At 35.3% G+C, this 11,524-nt stretch overlaps 1 protein-coding gene and 1 long non-coding RNA gene across 2 annotated transcripts; one reads left to right on the top strand and one right to left on the bottom strand.

Moving 5' to 3' along the window:
- Positions 1–328: 328 nt before the first annotated feature.
- LOC135141374 (FHIP family protein AGAP011705) lies at positions 329–4,858 on the top strand. The gene is made up of 6 exons (XM_064072431.1): positions 329–672; positions 732–922; positions 2,155–2,406; positions 2,476–3,425; positions 3,472–3,830; positions 3,882–4,858. Exons 1-6 carry the CDS (start codon positions 523–525, stop codon positions 4,311–4,313), a joined length of 2,334 nt encoding a protein of 777 aa, XP_063928501.1. The 5' UTR covers positions 329–522; the 3' UTR covers positions 4,314–4,858.
- A 184-nt stretch (positions 4,859–5,042) lies between these two features.
- LOC135141665 (uncharacterized) lies at positions 5,043–6,493 on the bottom strand. The gene is made up of 4 exons (XR_010282411.1): positions 6,268–6,493; positions 6,078–6,131; positions 5,684–5,990; positions 5,043–5,636 (listed from the first exon to the last, which is right to left on the bottom strand). It is a non-coding gene; the product is annotated as an uncharacterized LOC135141665 (long non-coding RNA).
- Positions 6,494–11,524: the final 5,031 nt, after the last annotated feature.

Raw genomic sequence — 11,524 nt, 5'->3', positions numbered from 1 at the left:
ATAAACATCAATCAACACTAAACAACAATTATAAGATTTTAGTACATTATAAACTATTTATATATCACCGAAACGCTCAAATCTGTTTTGATTATAGTCAAACGTAATCTATACCGCATAAAACATGATTAAAATTTATTATTATTATTATTATTATTATAAATGTCATTTATTTCACTTTCTATATTTATTTTTGTTTTCTTTTGATAAGTGCGTTGTTATTGTAGCCCCCTTTCCCCCCAAAATCACATTCGGTCGCATTCTTGAAGAATTTAGATAGATTACGATTTTTATCACCTTTGATCTATGCGCTGCGCATCTACATCTAGTGTATCCTCAAACCAGGGAAAGTTGTCACTGTCACTGTCAGCCACATATGTCTAAATACCAGCATTAGCGTTATCAGCCTTATAAATGAGTGTATTAAAATGAGATAAGTAACAATTGCGTTTGTGTGCTTAATTGGGACCTCGCGGAGTATGAGCAATATGCCATTTCGAAGAGGTAAATAGACGCAGCGAGATGGACTGGCTGAGCAAGTACAACATCCTCTCAAAGCCACAGACTAGGGCTCTGATGAGCAGTACCGAGGAAGAATGTGATCCGCAGGCCTGCTACGACAGCTTCAAGGAGCACTGGCATCAAGCTCTAAAGATAATAAATCGAGCGCAGGTTTGCTTTGTTTAGTTATGAAAGTTAGGTTATGTCTCTTGTCAATGTCAAAATTTCAGCAAATGCCCAGAAACGACGATGTTCTTGGAGTCGTAAATCATCTGGAGCAAATGGTCACTCTTCTCTTGTACGACGTCAAAAAGATCGATCAGCTGAGAGTACCCATTTCGTCGACCTCCCAATGCCTGGAGTACATGCTGGGGGAAAATATTCTAGATAAGTTGTTTGAATGGGGCGTCCGCGCTGGGAAGTATGTATTTTGAGAATCTCGCGTGGGGAGCTTTGGAAAACGGCCCAAAACCATCAGATTTCATATCTAGTATTTTGTTTCCAACTGGGACTTATTACAACATTTTCGTGGTTTTTACACCTGTAGCGTAACGCAGACGTAAGTCGTTCACTTATCTAAATCAAATTCTACTTCTTGGTGATTGATGTGATTATAAATCGAGGTTGGGAATGACCCTTTCAAAGTAACACAGTCAAGTTACTTTATTATTAAACATAATTTAGTTTTCCAAAGCTTCCGCGATACCAAATTAATTAACCCGTTTCGGGTCCAGGAAAATTGACCCCTTCAAGTGACGTTTGATCATTCTATTAAATCTTGAAAGCCCCCAGAATTAAATAAAGTAAAAATATTTTTATATAAAATTTAATATTATGCAGAGCGAGTAATCTTGTTAATCAAGGTCACCCGTAAACGACACTATTACTCATTTATACAAGAGCTACTCTCCAATCAGTAAAAGTCCTAGGTTATGTTCCAACATTCTTTGTTGAGCCGTGACAACCAAACTTTCTTTTTCCACGTAAATTAAAATTCTGCTTGCATTTTCAATGTACCATGTGGTGCCAACGCATCTCTAATAAATGAACAAACTATGCGTGAAAGAGATACGAAATCTAAGGGTGTTTTAGCATATTTAGTTTGGCATTAAGAACACAAATCAGCAAAGCCATGATTACAAAAAAAAAAAAAATAAACTAAAAATGTTCGTACTCGATATCCATTACTATACTCCTACAAATGCAGTTGTATTAAGTGCTTTTTTATGGTGTTTAGTGTGATTTTATAGACATTTTACTACTGAGCATTAATGTGTAATAATCCGAAATTAAAGGAAATTATTTTCACATACCTATCAATTTAACTGAATCATTTTAAATTTACTTTTCTAAAAAAATGTTTAAAAGAGGCAGCCAACCCTAATTCACTTTTTAGTCAACTGTATATTTATGACAATAAGATTCAAAATGACGTGCTCTTGGTAGATAATGACCTAACCTGACCTAAATAATTCCGAACTCAAAATCGTACTTTGCAAAAACTTTATAATAAAATTTTGTAATGAAGTGCGCGCGCATTGGACACTTAAAACACAATTTATATACATTTGTTTGTGAACTTCAATAGAATGGTGAAACGCACTTTTCCGACTTTTCCTGGACCGCAGTGTACAACTAATCGTCCTGTTGCAGATTTAAGGATGCCGTCCGATGCGAACAGCTAAAATTATACGAAGTTTTAATTAGCAGGTCGCGCCACGTTCTCTTAGTCCATGAACCGTTTCTCAGGCCAATGTTGAAACTCCTCAACTCTTGTAAAGACGAACTGTTTTCCAAAGATATCGAAAAACTGCTAGTAGATCTGTTGAATCAGTTGTGTGCGCTGTTGATGCAGAATATAGACTTAATAGATCTTTTTTTCCAGAGGAGTGAGAATAACACAAGGTAAAGTACAATCTGCGCTGAAGCGTTTGTGGTTTTTAGTGACTCGACTTAATTTAAGTCGTTTTTCAGGTTTATCATTTTTATTTTACTTATCCCGTTCGTCCATCGTGAGGACTCGATAGGGATGCGTGCTCGAGATGGTCTGCTATTGTGCATGTCGTTGTCTAAAAAGAACAAAGAAGTGGCGACTTACATAGTTGAACGTTCGAATTTTGCCGTGTTGGCGGCGAGTGGTTTAAATGGCTTATATTCTTTGTTACCAAATATTTTAGACGATATCCAAGTACCTGATTGGCGACGGTTAACTCCCGACGACGTTAACGATATAAAAGGTTTATCGACATTTGTGACGTCACTAGAGTTTAGTAACGCGGTAGCACAAGTCGCGCATCCTATGATTAGGAGACAACTACAGGAGTTTCTTTTTCGGGGGTTTTTGATACCCGTTTTAGGTCCCGCTCTTTTGCAAACTAATGTAAACGAACAGGTTGCGGCTACTGCTTATTTGGAATTAATTTTACGCACAGTTACGCAACCGGGCCTTCTATACGCGCTATTAAAATTTTTGATTAATATGGAATACGACGGTCATAGACTTCTGGATATTTTAATACAACGAGTACACTCGGACCGCGAGCTGTGTTTGGTTTCTCTGTCGTTGTTCGAAACTATGGTTCACTTAAACTGCGAGGATATGATGCTCGAGTTGGTTTTTCAACATTTACAACCGTGTTTGCACTTGATGTTGTCACAAAGGAGATTATTATTGCCGTTGGATCCGCATTGTCAGAATTTCGAAAAATTGCTGAACCTAGCACCGAGCTGTTGCGAGTTGCCGAGCTCACCCAGAAGCGACATCCATTGGAATCATTATGGTGGACAGCAGAGTCTGTGTGGGAAGTACCATGCCTATTTATACGACGCAAGGAATAAAATTTCTAGCTGCCAAGCGGCATGTACATCTTGGAATAATTCGTATACCGGGTGTGACGAAATCGTCCAAGACCCTACGATTACCGGTAAGGATCGAGAAGTCTGTAACCACAACTAACCAAATGCTTGTAGAAGAAAACTGCAATAGTCTCTCGTCTCTGGGCGAAAGCAGCGGCTACGAAAGTTTAAAAATCAAAATCGAAGATTCGAGCGAAGAGACTCCAATATGGCAAATCTCTTCAAACAAGATCCGAAAACACAATCCTTCTTTTGTAGATAACAGTGATCAGTTAAACAGTTCCGGTAGTGCTGGACCTTTTCTCACTCTTCTTCTCGAGAAGCTTAAAAACTTCTTGTCGAACTCATTCTATATAAATTTACACGTGACAGGGTTAATTTCGAGGTTAGCTGTATACCCACAACCTCTCCTAAGGACCTATCTTTTAGACGACAGTTTAGTGTTACAGCCAAACGTGCCATCATTATTTCAAGTGAGTCAGCACTTATCTTATTTCATTATATTTTTATTACTATTTGTTTAGATTATTGGTTCGCTGAAACAAAGTATCGACGAATATATGAGTAGGCGGGCCGATAGCGGCAGCTTGATAAAAGCTGCGAGAGACTTCCTCGTCGATAGGGAGACCCGGCTGATAAACGCCCGAAGAAACACTCTAGAAAAGTCGTCTTCGTTTAACGTCGAGCCCGAGCCGTTCCAGCGGAACGGCCCGAAACGCAGGAGCTTAAATTTACCTTCCATTACGAGCATGTTTGGACGCAGGCCGAGCCAAGTTGCCGAAAACGGGGTCGCGTTAGTACCCACCGAAGAGTATCAATGCAATTTAATTTACCCTAAGTTTAACGAAGAGCAACACGTGGCATTGTGTGCCGTTTTGTTGGATGAGTGGGTTAAAGAACTCGCCGCTCTTGCTCAAGAACACATGATCGCGCAACTTGCCGCCCTCTTTAAATAACGGGTCAATTTAAAATTAGGCAATACTTTTCTATTCTTTAACCCGTCTTTAATACTGTTAAAATCAAAATAACTCAATATTGGCTGATATATTTATTGTTATAAGGGTTTTGAATTTAGCAATTTTAGTGTGTACTTAAGGGTTCATTTTGTCTGCTTTAAAGAGATTTGTGTGTGTTTGTGTGTAGGTGTTCGGACCGACATTGTGCACCTTTAAGTCATTTGCTATCGTCCATTATGGGAACATATCTTCAACATCAAGACCCTCGATTTTTTTTTGTTAATAACTTGTTAACAGGTTAACACTATGTTTAAGTAACTTTCAAAAATGTCTGTGATCTCTATGTAAAATTAAGAAAATTTTTATACAAACATGTTGACGTTGTTGACACCTCATTGTGGATTTGCTGTGTATTTTTATTCGGAGTGTATTATACATTTTATTTATTTTAACTTTATCTTAATTCGCAAATGTTAATATTATTTGTAGCGTAGGGAGAGTTGTATATGATTTGTTTACAATAAAGTATACAAATATTTTATTAATCATTTTCACTTCACTATCAAAAACCCGGAGCCCCTTATTAAACGCTGCCACTGGCACGGACGCTGCCACTGGCACGGACGCCGCCACTGCCTAAACAAAAAATCAACAAGTAGTGTTTTTGTCACTTTGATGTCTCATTTTGTTCCTCATCTCACTCCACGATTAAATAAAGTAAGAACAAGATTTTATTGGAAAAAGTATATTGATACTTGTATATTACAAAAATAACATCACAATAAATTTTCAAAAATCACAGTTTAAAATCATCATTTTGAACTTCCGCCATCTCGTCGTGGTCTCGAAGTCCAGTGGTTCGAGCTTGAACACCTCAACAATCTCTTGCATCCATAAGAAGATATTATCACAGATTATCCTTAGGATTCTGTGCTTCCAGCTGCTGTTGTGCTGAGTTCTTACTTTTCATTTTTTTTTTGTTTTCGCCTGAAGCACACGTTCGCCTTTCGCCCACTGGGCGAAAAATGAAGCCCCGCTTCAGACGAAAAAAACAACTTACCCCACTGATCTCCACCTATCCCTCAATCGAGCAGGCTTTCATCAAGGAAAACATAGAACTCAATACATCCAAACCCTACGTTGACGAAGATCCCTGACCCCCGGAGCCCGCCCAAAACGAAAAGCTTTCAAAAAAGCAACCTAGCACATAGCCCGACAGACGCTTGCGTGGGTGAACATCAGCACAACAGCACTGGATGCCGACGTTGTCATCCCAGACTCCCGTCGGTGGAGTGGCTCCTCGATTTCGTCTCGTTGCGTTTCCTGCAAGTTAATAGAAAACATATAGCGATCTTGTGTATTAAACTCACCGTTTTCGTGCTTCTCGTCCTCGCCTCGCGCTCTGTGGCTTCAAGTTCGACCGCGACGTCAGCATTGGCATCCAGGCTGTTGTGCTGATGTGCATCAAGGCAGGGCTCTGACGTGCGATGTGTTTGGAAGCTTTCTTGAAAACCTTGCGTTTTTGACGGACTTCAGGGAGTCAGGGTTCTTCTTCCGCGAAGGGTTTGGGGTGTTTGGGTTCGATGTTTTCCTTGTTGGAAGTCCGCTCGATTGAGGCAAGGGTGCTGATCAGTGGGGTTGGTCAGTGATTCTTCAACTGGTGTGGTTGGAGATGTTCTGGTAACATAATTAAAAATGAAATGACGTCATCAAGTTGTTGGAGCGGATAAACGAAAAATAAAAAGATGTTTGAAATGTATTTACCTGTAAGGTGTCCACACGACGGTTTAATTCTTTGTCTAATTGCTTATCTTCCGACTGTAAAAAAAAAAAAAGTAAAAATTATCAGTCATTATCAGTCAACCATAGTTTTTCTGTATACATTTGTAACTAAAATCATGCTTAACAGAATTTTCCCAATACGGGCGATATTAACTATAAAGAGACTTCTTACCAATTCGTTCTTTATTTTTTCTGCCTGCGTTTTTTTCTTTTTCGGAAATTTCTTCTTTATTAGTGTCTCTCTCTCATTTTCTAGATCACAGGTATACGCAAAATTTTGTGGCAGGTGGAACACGAATGGAGAATACGTATGACACATTTTAAAACAAACTTTTATGTAAAAAAAATACATTTAACACAACTGTCACTTCAAATATTTCTCGGTACAAAAATGGTATAAAATCGGGCTACTATATATTATCGATTACACTTTTGCTACGTTGCCGGTTGCTCAAATGGAATTTCCGTGGATTAACTCGTCACTTTTCGGTATATGTCGTAAAAATTCGGTAGACTTAATTTTGATTTGAATAAACTTCAAAGATCTTTGTTTTCGTTTATAAATTTAAATAAATAAAATACACAATCAAAATAATAACATTTCAAGGCACTAAACTAACAAAAATATAAATCATACATTAAATACAAGAATTGAATAAACTTAAAAAACAAATAAAAGCAAAAATAAATTTGTTGTCATAACAATTGTTGTTTTCAATATCTTTTTGCGTGTAACAATCCAAAAGTAGTAAGTTCAATACTTTATTGTTGTTTTGTTTTGATTTTTTTTAACTTCTTAAAATAATATAATGTCTTCTGAAACTAAATGAAGTTCTTTATATTTCTTAATAAAGGCTAGTCGTTATCTAGCTGTTGCAAACTATCTTGAATTACTGAAGTGGAAGTAAAATTGCTACAATAGAAACTGATCAATTGGTTCCAGGTTTGGATCTGTAAAATTTTTGGAGAGAATCTTTTTTACGGGAGATCGCTGGACTATTTGAGAACAACGTAAAAGTCCAAACTTTCCAACCTAAAAAAATATGTAAACTGTGATGCTTGGGTACGACACAATTAACAATTTATTTTTGGAAATTGTTAGTACTACATATCTACTAAAATAAATATCTTCGTTTGGCAAATAGTTTCTTGGTTTTTTATAACATACATTTTCCATCCAAATAACTTCAGTGTACAAAACAATCAAAATTGTTCTTAAAATTTAAAGTATTTTACTATTTTTATTTTTTACACTTTTGACAATTCTGCTTGTATTTTTTTATTATTATTTAAATTAAACATTTTAAATATACAAAATAAACCCACTATTCACAACTTTTCGGTGGATTTTTAATTTAAATTGGTGGATCAATAAATGTCTCCCAAAACTATCGAAAAGTGGGTAGATCTGTCAACTCGGCACTTTTGCTACAAATCGTCGAAAGAGGACTTTGATGTCGCTCCGATCACCAACTTCACGGAATTAAAGATTCCCAACTTTAACTTTTATTACTCATTATTTAATATTTTCAGTATTGATTTAATGCAGCAACGGTTGTTTAACAATAAGATTCATAACTAAGAAAAATTTCTTCGATAACTCTAACCGTTTTTCCAAAATCGCCCATTGAAATATCGTAATTTTTAAAAATTAAAAAAAAATTCGAATTTCACACCGAATGTTTCGAAAATAGTGCTCCGTGACCCTAAACACACTATATTTTTAGACGACTTTTCAAAAACGAAATTTTCCCTTATGCAAATTTCGACGATTTTCGAAATTTAACTAAATACAAATTCTTGTAGATTTCGAGCCGTAGATTACTCCAACTGTTTTTCTAAAATCTCTCGCCGAAATATTTTAAAACTTGGTCGAAAGTTATTTCGAGAGGACTTCCCTCTCCCCCGAAATGCAGTGCCACAAATCCCGCTTCTTTGAAAAATTAAAAAATTCGATTTAGCGAATTTGTATTAAATAAAACAAATACAAGAGTATGCTATTTTATAAAATTTTTTATAAATATTTTTGAGATGTCATGACATTGATAGGGAGATTGGGCAAATTTTGGTAAGCGTTTTACCATTTACACGATATTCTTAACATACATATAAAATACAATCGGTCGGGTAGTTTTGGAGATTATCAAAAATTTACCATGCTTATTATAACTTTAAAACATCTCCAAAATTTCAAAGCATTTGGTTTTGTAGTTCTTCATTAAATCAATAAAGTAAATTCACGTATTCATTAATGTTTTTGAGCCACGCTGTATATGCAAATCCAAAAAATATGAATGGAGTGATAAATCCCAAGTACAGACTCATCATATTTTGTACATTTTAGAGACGATTTATTCGGCAAACTTTTGAGCTGACGTCATCGATTTTTTGGAGGGGATAAGTAAATATATTTTGATTAAAAATTTATCATGCTTATCATAAGCATAAACCGTCTGCAAGATTCCAAAGTATTCGGTTTTGCAGATTACAAGTTAAATTGCAAAATGTTGTTTCATAATTTCGATTTTTTTTCCAAAATGTGGACGTTTCGGCTAAAAACTCAATTGGGAGTCATAAACTACATGTGTAGGACTATGTTATTTTATACAATTTAAAACCCAGTTACTATGTACAATTTTGAAGTGACGTTATCACACAAATTTTGGTTAGCGTTTTACCATTTACATGATATTCTTAATATAAATACAAAATTTGACAACAATCGGCCAGTATCTGTCTAATAAAAATCCGGGACGACAGACAGACGGACAGACGGACAGACAGATGGAAACGGGAACCTATTTCTTCGTCCTCTAGGGGTCGAGAAAATGTAAAAGTAGAGAGTCGGCGGACGGACTCGATTACAATACTTCCTTTGCTTACCCTCGGGAAGTAAAAATTTAAAAAAATTCGAATTTCAGTCCGAATTTTTCCAAAACATTGCTCTGTGACCATAAGTAGGCTATATTTTTGGAATCACCACGTCAAAAAAATGTTGCCGTGACGATTTTGTAAATTTAACTAAATATGTACATTTTCTTGTAGATTTCGGGCCCCAGAAGTCACTACCAGCCTCATTTATTAGATAACTCCACCCTTTTTGCAAGAATCGTCAATTGAAATATCGTAATTTTTAACAATTTCAAAAAAATTCGAATTTCACTCCGAATATTTCGAAAATATTGTTCCGTGATTCTAAACACGCTATATTTTTGGAATTAGCACGTCAAGATCTTTAACTCTGAATTTTTTGAGGAATTTTAGACGATTTTTTCAAAAATCAAATTTTCCATTGCAAATTTCGACCCATTTTTGATGATTTTCGAAATTTAACTACTTTCGGTCTCATTTTATCGATAATTCCAACCGTTTTTCCAGAATCACCCATTGAAATGTTGAAATATTTAACAATTTCAAAAAATCCGAATTTCACACCGAATTTTCCGAAAATACTGCCCTAAACACAATATATTTTTGGAATCAGCACGTCGGGATCTATAAACCTGAATTTTTTGAGAATTTTTAAACGACTTTTTCAAAAATGAAAGGTTCCACCATGTATTTATGCAAATTTGGACCCATTTTGGACGATTTTCGAAATTTAACTAAATACAATTTCTTGTAGATTTCCAGCCGCAGACGTCACTTCTGGACTCATTTCTTCAATAACTCCAACCGTTTTTCCAGGATCGTTCCATTTAATTTTTATGTGTCAATTTTTTTAAATTTCAAAAAATTCGAATTTCACGTCCAAGAATTAGACGTTCAGGATAAAAATAAAAGGGAATGAATAAATTACAAATTCAGAAGCATAGTATTTTATAATTTTGTGAATATTTCCTAAAAAAATTATGACGCCAACTTTGTAGCGGCTGGTGACCTTTTGAAATGGGGGGACACAATTTGATTGATGAGTTAAATATGAAAATATACAACAGGCTGTTATTACCAATTAATAGACGAAATTGTGTGACGGAAATAAATACAAAAATACAAAAATCAAAAACTAGAGTTGTATAGTTTTTTTTAAATCACATAGGTACATTAAATTTGTTTGACTAGCAGTAATAAATTACCTATATTATAATACAAGTCGAAATGATCTACATATGCAACCAATATTATACAGTGAGCTACTAGTTCTGCGGGCAGATGCCTAATACGACGGTCGATCAATAACAACTCGAGATTTTGAATTCAAGTTTAGTGGCAGCTGGAATTTGGTTATGTTGGTTGTGGTACTTTTTTTTAATGTGCAACCTTAATTTCTTTGCTTATCCAAGTTATATTTTAGAATCCGTATGTAACTATTAGTTATCTTTTATTATCATAATATTATTATCTCATATTAACACATTATGCTCTACTTTGATAATTTTAACATTTCTTCTGTGCACTGATTGAACTCAATTACAATACAACTCACTAAAATGTATGTAACAAATCAGTTCGTTATTATATTGTACATTCCTTACAAAAATTCGAAAATTAGTGACAGCTGAAAAAAAAAACTTTTCGTGTGCTGACGCTGACGTCAAGACATACAATTTTCGGAAAGCTGACTCAGTTGACCATATGGTTAACAATTTTTATAAAGCATTATTTAATTTGTTTGATAAATTTGTTCCAATTTTTCGCTCCAGAAAGAAATGTTATCCTGCTTGGTTTGACGCTGAGATTGTAAGTCTTATTAAGAAAAAACATCGTCATCTAAAAAAGTACAAAAGCTCCGGTTTATCCACTGAACTAGCTAAATTTAAAGAAGCGAGAGCATCTATTAAAAAATTAACTTGGGTCGCCTATAACTCGTACCTAAAAAGAATTCTAGCGTTTCATCAGCGCAAAGAAAGGTGGTACTAGAATTCCCGGAAAGATGTCCTTTGAGAATAATACTTTTGAAACTCCCACCGATATCGTTAATGCTTTTGCTGAATTTTTTAAGTCAACTTTTGCTTTATCGGATCCTACGGATTGTGATGCTTTAACTGAAATGGTTGTTTCGGAAGTTCCACTGTAAATATACCTAATGTAAACTAATGTTACACAAGATGATATTATTAAGGCCATTCGACGTTTAAAGTTCGGAATGACATCTGGGCCGGATAAGATACCAAGTTTTTTCATAAAGGACTGCAAGTTTTAGTTGGTTGAACCGCTATTGCTGATTTTTAATAAATCCTTGGAAACAGGAGTTTTTCCTACAAAATGGAAAATCTCCAAGGTTTGTCCGATCCTGAAATCAGGTGATTTACTTGAGATCAAAAATTATAGATCCATTTCTCTGTTGTGCAATTTTGCCAAAATTTTTTAGTCAGTTATACATTCCTATATATACCCTGCAGTCAGGAGTCTTATCTCAACAAACCAACATGGTTTTTTGGATCATAGGTCTACTACAACTAATCTTATGACATTTTCCCAATTCGTTT

This window comes from Zophobas morio, unplaced genomic scaffold (genome assembly GCF_036711695.1).
Source record: "Zophobas morio isolate AGI-343-1 ecotype UQ-CSIRO unplaced genomic scaffold, CSIRO_AGI_Zmor_V1 ptg000044l, whole genome shotgun sequence".
In the NCBI taxonomy this organism is placed as follows: Eukaryota; Metazoa; Arthropoda; class Insecta; order Coleoptera; family Tenebrionidae; genus Zophobas; species Zophobas morio.
The sequence above is the reverse complement of the archived record's forward strand: the minus strand, read 5'-3'. Positions and strand labels throughout refer to the sequence as shown.